Raw genomic sequence first — 16307 nt, 5'->3', positions numbered from 1 at the left:
TGCATAATAATTTACAATTGACTTCTTCTGAACTGACAACTCTCTCTCTCAGACCAGTTTTAAATATTCATGAGTAAACATCAATGGTATTTACTCTTTGGTAACCTTAAACTTTGTCAATTACAATTTTACACAAATTATAAACTTTAGATTCTATCTGCGGCGGCATGGTGGTGTAGTGGTTAGCGTTGTCGCCTCACAGCAAGAAGGTCCGGGTTCGAGCCCCGTAGCCAGCGAGGGCCTTTCTGTGTGGAGTTTGCATGTTCTCCCCGTGTCCGCGTGGGTTTCCTCCGGGTGCTCCGGTTTCCCCCACAGTCCAAAGACATGCAGGTTAGGTTAACTGGTGACTCTAAATTGAGCGTAGGTGTGAATGTGAGTGTGAATGGTTGTCTGTGTCTATGTGTCAGCCCTGTGATGACCTGGCGACTTGTCCAGGGTGTACCCCACCTTTCGCCCGTAGTCAGCTGGGATAGGCTCCAGCTTACCTGCAACCCTGTAGAACAGGATAAAGCGGCTACAGATAATGAGATGAGAGATTCTATCTGCATTCTAGCCTTAAACTTATTCAGTTCTCTGCTTGTCCTGAAATTCGTTGATTCCAACTCTTTGCTAGCCTTGAAATTTGTTGATCTCATCTCTGTGCTAGTCTTGAACCTTTTATTTTCTATCTCTATGCTTAACTTGACATTTATAGATTCATGCTCTAGGCTAGTCTGGAAATTTTAACATTTCACCTCCATGGTAATATAAAATTGTCAGTTCCAGCTCTATTAAAGCTTTGGGTTTTTTATTTTCTGCTGGCTTCCATATGCCATACCCATTAGATTTTGGATATCTGACATTTTCCATTTTTCTGAGAAAATCTCTTGATTAATGCAAAGGATCAAGGAAAGAGAAAAAAAGAGAAAGTGAGACTGGGGGGGATTTGCTCTTTTGGACTGAATGGTCAGGATGATTACTGCAGCATTAGTGATTTAATTTCTCTTCCTCTCGAGCTCAGTAATGATCAACACTGGGATGGAAGTAACGTCCATTACAGACAGTCATGGTCTGAAGCAGCCCTGCTTTTGCTTTTAGACAAGAAAATATTTTTGCTTGTGCATTGAAGACTGAAGCATTAATCAAGGCAAATGGACATGAACCGAGACTCTTCAGGCTGAAATGAAAAGATGACAAGAGCGTACCTTTAATTCATAATTCCACAAACAAGTCTGACTCAAATGCTGAACAAGTGTGGTTTGAACCCCAACTGCTGGCATGAGTGACTGACATCGTTGGGTTAATGAAGGAGGAGCTTAAATTTCAGTTGCTCTCCAATCACAGACCTCTTTCACTTAACATCACTGTGCGAACATTATCCAGCGATCAGTCATGTCACCTGTCCTGCTTTAGCAATCTTTCATCACATTGCGAGCAAACAAACTAACATGAGGTTAACAGGGATGGCACTAGGATTTTCGTTCTGGGTCCAGGGACCCACATGACTGGCCAAATTGGGGTCCTTGGCATTTTTTGTGGATCCCAAATATTTTATATAACAGTCAGAGAGAGAGAGAAAAAATTATATATATCTCAGGGCTTTACATTAGCACCCGCCCACCCACCAAATGCTGGTAAAATTCGGCTTTGGCGGGTAATGACTTTAGTCCCACTATCCACTTTGGCGGGTGGTTTATTCTGTGGTATGACAATATATTTTAATTGAAGTTTTCTCTGAAGGCATCTGATATAATAAACGCATTGCAATGTAATATTACGTGCCTACAACTCCCATGAGCACCTGCCTAAACATTCTGACAACATGTTAGAATTGTTTAGAACGCTCGTTAACGGCTCAGATAAAATCAGTGATACGGTAACCTGCGGTTAATGAACGAAGCAACAAAGTTGCTGACGACTGACAAGCGCACTATGTGGCGGCATATAGCTGGAGTTTCAAACCCTGCTGCTCAGGAAAAAAGGGGCAGAGATGATCAGGGCTGGAGCAGCATTTTAAAATCACTGAGGTCCGTGATGCGCAAAGCGCGCGCCGAAAAATGTTCGCCATATTTAAATGAGGGGGTGAATTACACATCACACGAGATCTACTCCTGAAATTACTTTTAATGGTGTTTGAACTGAATATCATCAGTTTTGAAAAAAAAATCATGTACATGGCAAGAGTAAGAATAATTTAAGCTTGTTTAATGGTTTGATCTGGCCCAAGCAATGAGGACAAAAGATACCCAACCATGTAACCTATGGAACATTAAGAATCTGGCATCCGTTACACCTACACACACAAAAAAAACATTCTGGAGAAAAAATCAGTATACACCACCATGTTTTAGGCAAAGTTATCCATGGCAAACATAAGTTGAAACTTTCCACTCTATTGCTTTGGCTTATCGAATGATTTATTTTTTAAATCACAGACAAGGTAGGCTACAACTGCGCTGCTTCGAAAATGTACATTTAACAGCTTGATGAAAGTGCGCTGATGGTTACCATGGAAACCCCTTGTCTCCTGCACTGCGTTCCTCCCCGAGTCGTGCGCTCATTCGCTTGTGTTCTTGGTCTCAGAGCCACGCGCACCAAACACACACAGAAGACAGAATCAGCATTTAACATCATTAACAATGCACTTTTTACGGAGATGTTTTAATGTTATTCTTTATTTTTTTATCCAGTTGAATATTTAGCATACAAATGTATTTTCAGCTCTTAAAAATGACCAAGGTCCGGACTGCAGGGGCCTCAGAGCTGGCTGCGGCCATGGAGATGAACAAGACGCTAATAGGAAGATAAGACAGTTCAATGACAAATGGAAGTTCGGGCAAGATTGGCTAGTTCATAGCAAAACCGAAAATACCATGTACTGCGAAGACTGTAGAAAGTCTGGCAAAAACCGGCACCAGTAATTTTAAACTCGAAACTATAAAGGACCACGAAAAGTCAAATGCACACATCGGTACTATAACATCAAAACCGGCAAAGACGGCTGGTTCACTACAGGACAGCATTGCTTTTAGTCCCTGTCTGTCATGAAGTCGGCTGAGCTGGAGAGGATGGAGCTGCTGGTTAGAAACGTTCACACGATTGGAAAGAAGTTGATCTCGCCCCAGCTATCAACTTATGGCCTGCTGGAAGCCTCAGGTCACGAAGACCATTTTTCATGGACCATTCAGACTCATCTGATGATGAATGTAATGAGGACATTTAATGTCTCTCTCTACACATGTTCACACACACACACACACACACACACACACACAAAATTCATAGATAATACATAATATACATAATAATACTTGATAATACACATAATACTTGCATATCAAAACATCAAATGTTTTTCAATGATAAATGTTTAGAATTGGACTTTTAATATTAGAATCAGTTCAGTTGTACTGAATGTTATTTTTCATATTATACGATATTTCATATTGTAAGGGGCTTGAATTTGAGTTCAATAAACAGAATACTCGGTTTATATTTTTGTCTGAACTGGTTGCATGTTTTCATATAGGGAGCGACCTTAACAGCACTGAATACTTGAGTGCTACTGTAGAGATACATTATACGCTGCCATTCATAATTAAATCTAGATCTTCCGAACTTTAACGTATCATGGTGAAGAAAAAACTGCAATTTCCTGGCAACAAAATTGTGGCTAGTGAAAAGTCTGAATGGCTAGTGACTCAGGAAAACCACTAGCCACAGTGGCCGGTGAGCAAAAAAGTTAATGTAAAGCCCTGATATTTTATATATATATATATATATATATATATATATATATATATATATATATATATATATATAAAAGAATAGGGTAATCCTTAGACACAAGAGTGCTCAAACTAGGAGCAATAATACAATAAAGAGAGAAAATACTTCAATTTGTACGCATGATTTTATTGCGCACGACAAGCCTGTTTCGAGAGCGACTTGCTCTCTCATCAGGTGCAGCAAGAATATCAGTACACGGCTACTTTTATACCCAAAAGATGTTTGCTAAAATAAACCTACTAGCATGCCGGCATGCGCTGGCTAGTTCATTGCGCTTGTTTAGCGTGCCTAGGTGTGGTTTGCATACAATGTAATATTTTTCTGCGAGGCACAAATTACAGCGCTTAGTGCTATTATTATATGCCGGAGCGCATGCTATAATGTCCGATGTCAGTATGTCATTTTCTCCGGATTCCTTTAGAGTTCATATATGTTTACTCAGCTCTGTTGCATAACGCTTGCCCTTGTGACGGAATGACGCAGTGTGGTTATTGTAGCGTGACTTGAATGTATCCCCCGTAAGCCCAATATAAGTTTCCTTACCGCGCTCACTCTCAATGGTGACTTGGTAAATAACGTTCTTTGTAAGGCACGTGCCGTTGAGGGGGTAAGTCATCTTATTGCGGCAGTTATACATCTTGGGCGGCTCCGGTGTTTCCGTCAGTATTTTCTTGATGTGTGCGCTGATTTTGGCGGCCGAACTTGGCATACAGGAATAACTCAACTTAAGGGTGTTCTTGTTGAAAATCCTAGCCAGGGGATGCCCACGTCTAAAGCAATCCTTGATTGTTGCAAGGAATTTTCTCCCCACGTTTGTTTTAACCTGTTTGTTGTAGGGGGGGTTAAACCACATTATCTTCCGGCCACGATTTCGTCTGGCACGGAGTCTTTGGGCGTTGGTCGCATCAAAGCATAGGCGATGCCCATAGCCACTGCTGTCAAGGGCATGTTGGTATTGTAACGCCGCTCTATCAAAGCATTCGGCGAACGAGGATATTTCGTTAAGGCGTTTGTTTACCCCTACTGGAATGTTCTTGGTGGGGGGGGGTTGCTTTCCTTATGTACATACAATGGAATGTTGTTAGGTTTAGCATAGGGCTCATATGATTGCTTATTAAGATCTAGAGTCACATCCAGGAAATTAACCACTTTTTTGTTTGCATCTATTGCTATTTTCAGGCCGTTGTTGGTAAATACTTTACATCTTTCCTTCTTTATTCGTTCGATGCGCTGTGGCGTATCATGAAAAGCGCCGACGCCATCATCTCTGTACAAGCCCATGCGCCCACTGGCGCTGGGGGGAAGTTGGTGTAAAAGGAACGTTCCCACAAGCTCACACGTTTCTGCCCCGTCGTACGACCCCATTGTAACGTCGAAGCAGTCTTGGGCATCTCTCTTTATCCAAGCGTCGTTATTACTGAACAGCAAAGATTGTTTGGCATGCAAGATTGTTTCTTTGTCTTCGGCGCTTATGTTGGTGTATGCAGCTGCAAAGTCAAGTGCCTTAATTAGGAGCTCTCGTGAGATGGACGGATAAAAATTCACAATGTTGAAGGCAATAAAATAAATATATATCACAGCTATTCCACGAAATCAAGTCGTACATGAGCTGATAGCTGATCAGGCGCGTCGCACCAAGTTGGCAAAAGCCGTGTATGACTCGATTTTGTGAAATAACTGTTTTATTCTATCCACATTCACTGGATTTTGAGAAACAGAGCATTTTTATCTTTTGCAAATTCTGTCAATAAAAACTTTATACAAAACGTCCGACAAAATCATTTCCGCTTAGAATGTAAACAAACCGGTGAAATGACAGGCGCAATTTGTGAAAAATGCTGCTATAATAATTCTTGAAAAATAAAAAGACACGTCCTTACCATCAAATACTTTCATTCCATATTTTGTTGCTTTTTTTATTTTTGGGGGTTTTGTTTTCGAGAAGAGTTTTTATTTCGTCCTCGGTTGGTTCAGCAACACGCCGCCATTTTGTTTTTCTCTACTCACGGTATATGAGCCGATAGCCTCGTAGTAGAGTAGCCAATCAGAGTACACGATTGCTCATATCCAGTGAATGTGGATAGAATAAATATATTTATTTTATAGAAATATAAAATTTAATATTTTGCCATACAGTCGCAGTGTGCAGCCACGACACGATCTTACCATTTTTTTCACTGATGATCCGTGGAGTTAAAGGTTTTTTTGGTCATTCTTTGCGAATGTTAACCCTGGAATAGAATATCGAGGCAAGGCAAGGCAAGTTTATTTGTATAGCGCATTTCATACACACAGGCAATTCAATGTGCTTCACAAAAAATAAAAGCATAAGAACAGTAACAAAGAATTAAAGTAAAAGTAAAATCATTAAAATCCAAGATTAAAATGAAATTAAAATAAAGAAAGTAAAATCATTAAAATCAAAATTAAAAGAAATTATATTAAAGGAAATTAATTACACTTTAGGTAAAAATGAATCAAGTGAAAGCATCTGAAAACAGCTTTGTCTTGAGCCTGGATTTAAAACTAACAACAGTAGGAGCATTTTTGATATCATCTGGAAGTTGGTTCCAAAGCTTAGCAGCATAGCAACTAAAGGCTGCTTCACCACACTTCATTTTGACAGCTGGTATTACTAGCAAGTTTTTCTCCTGTGATCTTAGAGACCTAGTTGGTGCATATAATTGAAACATATCCAGTAGGTAGCTGGGTCCCATCCCATTTAATGTTTTAAATAGAAGAAGTAATGCTTTAAAGTCAATTCTATAGCTCACTGGGAGCCAGTGCAGAGACCTTAGGATTGGAGTGATATGGACTACCCTTTTTGTTCTTGTAAGAACCCTTGCTGCTGCATTTTGGATTAGTTGAAGCTCTTTGATGGTCTTTTTTGGAAGACCTGTGAAAAGGCTATTGCAGTAATCAACCCTACTGGAGATGAAAGCATGAATAATTTTTTCTAGATAATGCTTTGACATGAGACCCCTGAGTTTAGAAATGTTTTTTAGGTGATAGAATGCAGACTTTTTTACCACTTTCATATGACTGTTAAAGTTAAGTTCGCTGTCAATAAGGACACCAAGGTTTTTGACAGTATCCTTTGCTTTAAGCCCCTTAGTTTCAAGAACAGTGGCAATCCTAAGCCTTTCCTCCTTTTTGCCAAATATAATTGCTTCAGTTTTTTCTGCGTTCAGCTGAAGAAAATTGTGAGACATCCATTTGTTAATTTGGTCAATGCATCTATAAAGAGACTCAAGAAGGGCATAGTCATTAGGTGACATAGCTAAGTAAAGCTGAGTGTCATCTGCATAGCTATGGAATTTTATTGAGTTATTCTTAATAATTTGTCCAAGTGGGAGCATATAAAGGTTGAATAGTAATGGTCCCAGGATTGAGCCCTGGGGAACCCCACAGTTCAAGGACACGGGTGATGAACTGTGGCCTCCAATGGCCACATAAAAAAATTTGTTGTAGGTAAGATTTTAACCAGTTGATTACTATACCAGTAAATCCAACCCAGTGCTCCAGTCGATGTAACAGTATGGAATGATCTACCGTGTCAAATGCAGCACTTAAGTCTAAAAGCACCAAGACTGATGTTTTACCAGCATCAGAATTAAGACGTAGGTCATTCATGACTTTAGTAAGAGCTGTTTCAGTGCTATGATTGGCACGAAAACCTGACTGAAACTTATCAAAACATCCGTTTGATGTCAGGAAGGCAGTTAATTGATTAAAAACAATTTTTTCAATTATTTTACCAATGAATGGCAAATTAGATATGGGCCTGTAGTTGTTGAGTACTGAGACATCCAGGTTATTCTTTTTCAGTAGGGGTTTTACAACCGCTTTTTTCAGAGATGAAGGAAACATGCCAGTTCGTAAGAAGGTGTTGATAATCTGAAGTACCTCGTCTGATATTAGGTGAAGAACAGATTTGAAAAAGACTGTAGGTAAAATGTCCAGTTCAGATGTGGAGGAGCTGAGACTTTGTACTGTTTTTCTCAGAGTCTCAACATCAATTAAACTAAATGTTGACATTGTATTACGACCCCCTCTCTCTTTATCCAGTGGTTCCAGATTTTGAAGTGTTTGCACCTGTGTGGCTATATTCATACGTATTTTATCAATCTTTCCTTTGAAAAAAGATGCAAAGTCGTTGCATGTATTAACTGAGAGAAATTCAGAAGGCATTTGTTTTGATGGGTTTGTTAGCTTTTCAACTGTAGAAAATAGCACACGGGCATTGTTGATATTCCTATTAATAATGTCAGCAAAAAAAGACTGTCTTGCTTTAGAAATTTCTAAGTTGAATTTACATAACATCCCTTTGTAGATTTGATAATGAATCTGGAGTTTAGATTTACGCCATTTTCTTTCAGACTTTCTACATTCCCTCTTTAACATTTTAACTGCTGGATTTAGTTTCCAGGGTGCTTTTCCTTTGTCTATGACTCTTTTGGTTTTTAAAGGAGCAATAGCATCCATAATATGATTCATTCTTGAATTAAAAATTTCCATTAGATCATCTGCACAATCTGAAGATTGATATGGGAGTTCTGAGAGTGCCTGCTCAAAAAGAGCTGCTGTGCCATTGGTAATTACCCTCTTTTTTTACAGTCACAGATTTGTTTTGAAAGTGAGGGGAAATGGAAACATCAAAGAAAACACAGAAATGATGTTTTATTCTATCCACATTCACTGGATTTTGAGAAACAGAGCATTTTTATCTTTTGCAAATTCTATCAATAAAAACTTTATACAAAACGTCCGACAAAATCATTTCCGCTTAGAATGTAAACAAACCGGCGAAATGACAGGTGCAATTTGTGAAAAATGCTGCTATAATAATTCTTGAAAAATAAAAAGACACGTCCTTACCATCAAATACTTTCATTCCATATTTTGTTGCTTTTTTATTTTTGGGGGTTTTGTTTTCAAGAAGAGTTTTTATTTCGTCCTCGGTTGGTTCAGCAACACGCCACCATTTTGTTTTTCTCTACTCACGGTAAATGAGCCGATAGCCTCGTAGTAGAGTAGCCAATCAGAGTACACGATTGCTCATATCCAGTGAACGTGGATAGAATAAATATATTTATTTTATAGAAATATAAAATTTAATATTTTGCCATACAGTCGCAGTGTGCAGCCACGACACGATCTTACCATTTTTTTCACTGATGATCCGCAGAGTTAAAGGTTTTTTTGGTCATTCTTTGCGAATGTTAACCCTGGAATAGAATATCGAGGACTTTCACTGATGTCACAGTGTGGCAGTGGGGGCGTGGTCAAGCGGCGGTCTGTGAATGGAGGGCGGAGTCAGGGAAGGTAAGTGGCGGAATCACTGCACCTGACGGGAATTAACCTGTGTTTGTGTGTCTTCCCCAGTGACCGCACCCTATAAGAGGAGAGGGAGAGCGCAGGAAGGGAGCTTCTCCCCAACCTGGATACTTATATGCATGCTTGTGTGTGAAATATTAAGCTGAAAAGCTGTAATAAACGAGTCTGTTGAGAACTCAGTTCTGGCCTGCCGTGCTTCTGTCCACTGGACCAGATCTGGTGCCCCCTTTTTAGTGAGATCAGTCAGCGGGCTGGTGACGTCCGAATAATTAGGTATAAACCTACGATAGTAGCCAGCCAGCCCCAGAAACTGCCTCACCCCCTTTATGGTCTTGGGCAGGCCGCAATCGCTGCTGTCTTATTGATTCGGGGACGCATCGGACAGAGGGCTGGGGGCTGTTCTGTCCCAGGAGGTGGAGGGGGAGGACCATCCAGTGCTGTACATCAGCCGCAAGCTGTCGGTGCACGAGGGCAGGTACAGCACCATAGAGAAGGAATGCCTCGCCATCAAGTGGGCGGTCCTCGCCCTCCACTACGATCTGCTGGGGCGCCCTTTCACCCTCTGGTCAGACCACGCGCCCCTGCAGTGGCTCCACCACATGAAGGATGCCAACGCACGGATCACCTGTTGGTATCTGGCACTCCAGCCGTTTAAGTTCGAGGTGGTCCACAGGCCGGGGGCGCAGATGGTTGTGGCGGACTTCCTCTCCTGTCAAGGGGGGGGGGGGGGGGGGGGGGGGGGAGTTGGCTGCAGGCCTGACGGCTGCCTGGCCTGAGCCGGGCGATGGGGGTATGTGGCAGTGGGGGCGTGGTCAAGCATCGGTCTGTGAATGGAGGGCGGAGTCAGGGAAGGTAAGTGGTAAATTCACTGCACCTGATGAGAATTAACCTGTGTTTGTGTGTCTTCCCCAGTGACCGCGCCCTATAAGAGGAGAGGAAGAGCGGAGGAAGGGAGCTTCTCCCCAACCTGGATACTTATATGCGTGCGTGTGTGTGAAATATTAAGCTGAAAAGCTGTAATAAACGAGGCTGTTGAGAACTCAGTTCTGGCCTGCCGTGCTTCTGTGCTCCACCCACTTAGACACTTGTTACACACAGATTTTTATTTTTCATGCAGTGTCTGCCATATTGCCGGGCAAACAAAGAAACATAACTGCGACAGTCAATAATGAAAATCGCGACGACTGCAGTCAGTACAATCTATCTGAAACGATTAAAAATTTATTTTATACCAGCAGATTGCGTTACATCAAAAAGCTGAAACATGCAGGCATCACAGATCCATATAATTTACTCACAAATCTATATTATTTATTCTGCACACTGCTCACTCGCTCTGTACACGCATGCCTGTTCACCGCTTCAGATGGGTTAAATGCAGAAGAGGAATTTCGCTGTGCTTGACTTTATATGTGACAAAAATAAAAAAATGAAGGTGGCTGTTTCTTCTTAATTTACCCACGAATGTATTTATTCCACTTGAAAAGTGTTCAGCAAACCAGCTACCGGATTTTGGACACTACAACATCCTGAACTATTTAGTATTTGGGACTTCTAAATACACTAGAGATGCTAATGGCTTAGAAAAGTACAGATGCCTACCGATATTTCGAGACAGGTTTCATGCCGGAATGTGATGGGAAATTCCCGATTTAAAAACAAACAAAAAAAAACTTATGACAAAGGTAAGCTCAAACATGGACTTCTAATAGTAATAAACAAGCCATGGCCTAGAACTAGCATATTTTATGGTGTTTAGCCTTGTCTACATTATCAGTACATAAACATGCTGCTAGTCGAGCCAAGCATTAGGTCTAATAAAATATATCGCGTCCAAAGTCCACATCTAGATCTACATTTTAACGTGGCACAGAGCTTTCACACTAACCTGATATAAAATGTTCTCCACACAAACGGGGATGTTTTCAATCATCCAGTCTTCCTGTTTAACTACAGCTCACCATTTTTCTAATCTTTCTAGGTTCACTGGGAAGCGGTGAAAAGTTAAACCAGGCTTATCTCCACATCTGTTATTACATCCAAAAGCACTACAGGTCTCTGGCATTGTTCTTTTAGATTCAACTTCTACACGTTTTTCTGTAGATGTTTCCTGAATTGGGCTTACAATCACTTATGTACTCTTGTGCCAGTCGTTGTCCAACACAAAGCTTACCAGGCAACATGGCCATGTAAACAAATCCACAGTTACGATGATGTCATGTGAAAGTGACCACGATGTTGTGACCTTTTCATTCTGTTCGTTAAAACAACATAATATAACAGTTCTGTCAGAACCACTTTCATCATGGAACATTATTTACATTGCAATATTTGCACCAAGTTGTATTTGGCAGGTGGCTTTGTTCTGGGACCTCCCTGCCCTTCCACGTGCATACATGGAAAGGCTAAAGCAGGAAGAGCTGCAGAAAAAAAAACCATAGGGTACAGAACAGAGGAGGCATCAATGACAACAGAGATGACATTAAGATTGGAATATGGGACCTCCCTGCCCTTCCATGTGCCTACCTGGAAAGCCTTGAGGCAGGAAGAGCACCTCCCTGCCCTTCCATGTGCCTGCACGGAACGGCTAAAGCAAAGAGAGCGGCAGCAATGAAAATGCATGGATTGACAAGGGCCAAATGCAATGGTTAGATGACTGTGTCAACATATCTCCAAAACTGTAGGTCATGGGAGTGTTCCAGCATGCAGTGATCATCATCTATCAGAAACTGTTCCAAGGAAGGACAATCAGCGAACCACAGAAGAGCACCTGCACAACTGTTGAAAAAGCTAATGCTTGCTATGATAGAAGGTGTTAGAATGCACAGCGCATCACAGCTTGCTTTGTATGGGCTGAGGAACTACAGACTGGTCAGGGTGCTAATGCTGACTCCTGTCCGCCAAGGAAAGTGCCTACAATAGGGATGTCAGCATCAGAACTGGACCATGGAGTAATGGAAGAAGGTAGCCTGGACTGGGTTGTGAGTTGGCATCAATGATACAGAAATGATATTGATTAAAGTCAGACCGCATGAAAGGGAAGGAATTGGGATGGAGGTGAGTTGCAAAATGGCTTCCAGAGGAAGCAGCAAAGGCAGGCAGGTTAAAGCAGCTTAAATAAGGTGCTCTGTGCGAGATTTGCCAATACAGTACGTCAAAGGGAATCAGCTGAGCTGACAGCTGATGTGGGCTGGCTGGAGATCAGCTGCAGTCAGCTGATGTAGCTGGGATTGAGGGCTGAGCTTGACTTTGTGGCCTGCCAGAACTATGCTACACTCGATTTCTGTCAGGACCACTTTCGTCAAGGAACATTATTTACAGTCAATATTTGAAACAAGTTGCATTTGGCTGGTGGCTCTGTTCTGGGACCTCCCTGCCCTTCCACATGCATACGTGGAAAACCTTGGGGCAGGGAGAGCATGCCTCCCTGCTCTACCATGCGCCTACATGAAGAGGCCAAAGCAGGGAGAGCTGCAGCAAAACCCACCAAAACCACCATGCCAGGCAGACCTCCCTGACCTTCCATGCTTTCATGGAAGAGCCAGTAGGAGGAGGTAGCTGAACTATGAAGTCGGAAGCAAGTTAAACCAAGATGAAATATGGTAAGGTGAGCTGAAGCTTCACAGATTGCTGTTGGGGTAATATATGGTAGCTAATAGGTTTATACAGAGAGCAGCTCTGCAATAACATTTATTGTTTAATCTAGTGCAGTTTGAATGAACAGGGCAGGTCAGGCTGGATGGCAGTGCCTCTGGGCACAGTTGGTGAAATTCTAAGCGGGACAAGAATCAGCCATTGTTGTCTAAGCCTGGAATATGGGCTATTGAAATGATGAAATTATCCAACGCAGAGGACCATGTGAGGCGCATCATGAATCTATTAATAATGAAACTGAGGAGTGCCCTTGTTAATGATGTTTACAGCTGCTGTCTCATTGTCACAAAAACAGGATATACTTCTTGACCAGTGTTTACCCCACAGAAGATGAGCAATGCAATTGGGTAGATTCCATTCGAGCAGTGGAAAAAGTGTTAGCTGACAAGGATGACAACTCTTTTGGCCAAGCATCAGCAAATCGCTGATTATTGAAACCCCCTGCAACCAATGGAAGGGGCTATGTCTGTGAACAACTTAATTCCTAATAGAGATTCCAGGTTTTCATGATAGAAGAATGAGATACCATTCCATTTACCCAACAGAAGGAGACCAGAACTGGCATTCCGATCTGCAGCCTGTATCCAAACTCACCCTAACATGGAGTTCTCTACAGATTTCGAGAGGTCAAAAGCCTGGATACAAAGGAGCATCCCTAGGGAATAACGTGCAATTAAGATGCCCAAACAGAGAAACAATTCCCATTGAAATTGCTATTGCCTTGTGCACTTCTCATGACTTCTCTGAAACTATTTGACTTTTCTGAGGGGCAGTGAAGCTTGCATCTGGTTGCTGTCTATTGAATTTCTCGGCATCACCTTTGTCAAGTCAGTTAATTTGTATAGCGTTTTTAACAACAGTCACTGTCGCAAAGCAGCTTTACAGAAAATTAAAAACTTTAAACATGAGCTAATTTTATCCCTAATGAGCAAGCCTATGGCAACAATGGCAAGGAAAAACTCCCTCAGACAACATGAGGAAGAAACCTTGAGAGGAGCCAGACTCAAAGGGGAACCCGTCCTCATTTGGGTGAGAACAGATAACATGATTAGAAATAACTCGCTTCTATAACTGTGTCCGATATAGTCAAAGTGCAACTGTGTAACCAGGAAATTCATTATAGTTTGAACATGAGGTCTGTTTTGTTGATGTTATCAACTGTTCATTGATATTTTGAGCTTCGTCATTACAAAGAGCAGATAAATCGATTATTAGTTTTTTTTTTCTCTCCCCTCAAAATATTTACGGGGAGCTCTCTTATAGGGTTAACGCAAATTATCAAATTGAGTAGTTGGGTGGTGACATCATCGTTCTGTGACACAGGAGCTTCCCTATGGTGAATTTGAGAGCATGGAGGATGTAAACAAACCCACTGTTACTGGGAAACGCAAACTTGGAGAGGGAGCCGACCAGACTCCAGGGCTTGGATTCTGTCATGGTAGCAAGTGATCCTGGATGCTGCACAGGGCTGACAAGGAGTTATTCAGGTTTGCAGGTGTGGCCACTAGGGCTTAGACTTGCGCTCTCGGGCGACAGAGCAGCCAGAGCAGCCAGAACTGGGACTGAGCGGAGGTGCGGCAGTGTTTTCATTTTCGGCAGCTTCCCTAGGAGCAGAGGGGCCAAAAGATCTGCAGCTGGGGGCTCAATGCGCCCCCGGGACAACGTAAACAGTTCCTCGAGGGAAGCTTTGACTGGAGCCGCGACACTATTTATTAACACCATTTCCAGGAGCCTGGATGCAGGCCATTCATTAATCCTAGGAGCAGAAGACTTCAACTTGCCAAACAAGAGTTCCGGCAAATGGAAATGGTGCTCACTTGCAAATTGGCTTGTGGAGGAAGCAGGAAATGTAGGCAGGTTAAAGCAACTTAAATAAGGTGATCGATGAGAGATTTGCCAATAGAATGCATAGAAGGGAATCATCTGAGCTGTCAGCTGATGTGGGCTGGCTTGAGATCAGCTGCAGTCAGCTGATGTAGCTGGGATTAAAGGTCATAGGCAAAGGTTTTCAATTTATGCACATTTGAAACTTTATATGTTAAAAAACCCTCTGTAATTTTCTTCTGGTCCCAAGAAGTATTGTTAAAAAGTAATAATTAAAATAAGTTAGTGCGGATCGCGGCGAATTTCTGCTTGGCGATTTTCGTGACCACTCGGCGCGTGACGTTATTCAAGGCAAACAAATCGCTTGAGTTGGGTCCACTTCAGTTTATTTGCATTGCCATTCGGTTTGAGTGCAGACATGCATTTGGGAATTTCCAAAGAAAAAACATGCCTTATTGTTGTGCAGTGAACTGTAACAACGGGACCGGATCAGGAAGAAGTTTTTACCTTTTTCCGAGAGAGGAGAAGAAGTGGAGAGATTGGATTGTGCATGTGAAGTGAGAGGGTTGGCAGCTGGGTAAATACGTCACTGTGCTCCGATCACTTCGATGACGATTCATTTTTGGAGAATCCCCATCTGTTGGAGAGTTTAGGTGTCAGTGTCGGACAGAGAAGGCTCAAACCTGACACTGTTCCAACAAAATTCGAACACAAAATCAAGCAGTCAAAGAAGAAACGGAGCAGCAACGCTCAAGCAAAAAGGAGAAAATTGGAGGTAAACATTTTTACCTTTGCTTGCAATTGACAAGTCAAGAATCCTGAGGGATCCTGTACAATCATTGTGGAAATGAGACAAAAGGGATATTTCCTCGCTTAGAGTCGGCTATAAATAGTATAATACTTGTATTACTATTAGCAATATTATTATATTAGCGATATAAATTAATCCACATTATATTACAGGGATTACATGTGTGCCTGTGTAGTTTAATTATTCTTCAAAAGGGCTCTTATTTAGTATTACGACGAAAGTAAGAATTTATCATAACTACCAGGATAAATCGTTTGGGCGTGAGTCTTGTTGATGTCCGGGGTCACCACGATCAGAGTCGGCCAAGTCGCTGTCCGATTCCGAGGCCGCACGGTCAAACCAGTGAGCCACATTCACTGATTGTTTCGCAACGGCCATAGGGTCATACACACTGGCGGCTCGTTAATAGGGGCGATTTGGGCAACGCACTCCCAAACAGGGAGGGAGATTTTTTTTTTTTATCTACTCCTACTACCACGGCAATAGTAATGTCATTGTCCAATCAGGCTAAGGTCGCGCCTGGTGTAGCCACGCCCTTTTGGGGCGATTTCTGTCAGGTTCAGATTTGCCCCAAAATCTCCCATTGACTGTAATGGTACGTACGTTTTTTTTTCGAAAATCATGCTCCCAATGCATTTTCTATTAGGTTTTATGTGCTCGCACAAGCAGCATGCTTACATCATACGCCTGTTGCACCGCACAAGTGTTGCCAGATTGGGCAATTTTAAGTGCATTTTTGTGGGTTTTGAACATAATTTTGGGCTGGAAAACGCAACTTGCGCGGGAAATGTGTGAACATTCTATGAAGATGGCGGCGAGTGTTGAGTGCAACAATACGATAGCGTCTCTGAAAGAAGTTCCCTTTAGTCGTCGTACCAATGAGGAGAAAACGGCAATCAAACAGCTAGGACCT

At 42.0% G+C, this 16307-nt stretch overlaps 1 protein-coding gene across 2 annotated transcripts in view; it reads right to left on the bottom strand.

The window, feature by feature from the left end:
* Nucleotides 1-15165, bottom strand: part of esr2b (estrogen receptor 2b) — a 147667-nt gene extending 132502 nt beyond the window's left edge. The window contains exon 1 of one of the 2 annotated variants that reach the window (XM_060925234.1): nucleotides 15091-15165. In XM_060925234.1, the coding sequence (XP_060781217.1) occupies nucleotides 15091-15135 (45 nt within the window). In that variant the 5' untranslated portion in view covers nucleotides 15136-15165. The remainder of the gene's footprint in view (nucleotides 1-15090) is intronic. The other variant, XM_060925235.1, reaches the window with a different exon arrangement.
* Nucleotides 15166-16307: the final 1142 nt, after the last annotated feature.

Source organism: Neoarius graeffei, chromosome 7, assembly GCF_027579695.1.
Source record: "Neoarius graeffei isolate fNeoGra1 chromosome 7, fNeoGra1.pri, whole genome shotgun sequence".
Lineage (NCBI taxonomy): Eukaryota > Metazoa > Chordata > Actinopteri > Siluriformes > Ariidae > Neoarius > Neoarius graeffei.
This window is presented reverse-complemented; position numbering and strand designations above follow the sequence as displayed.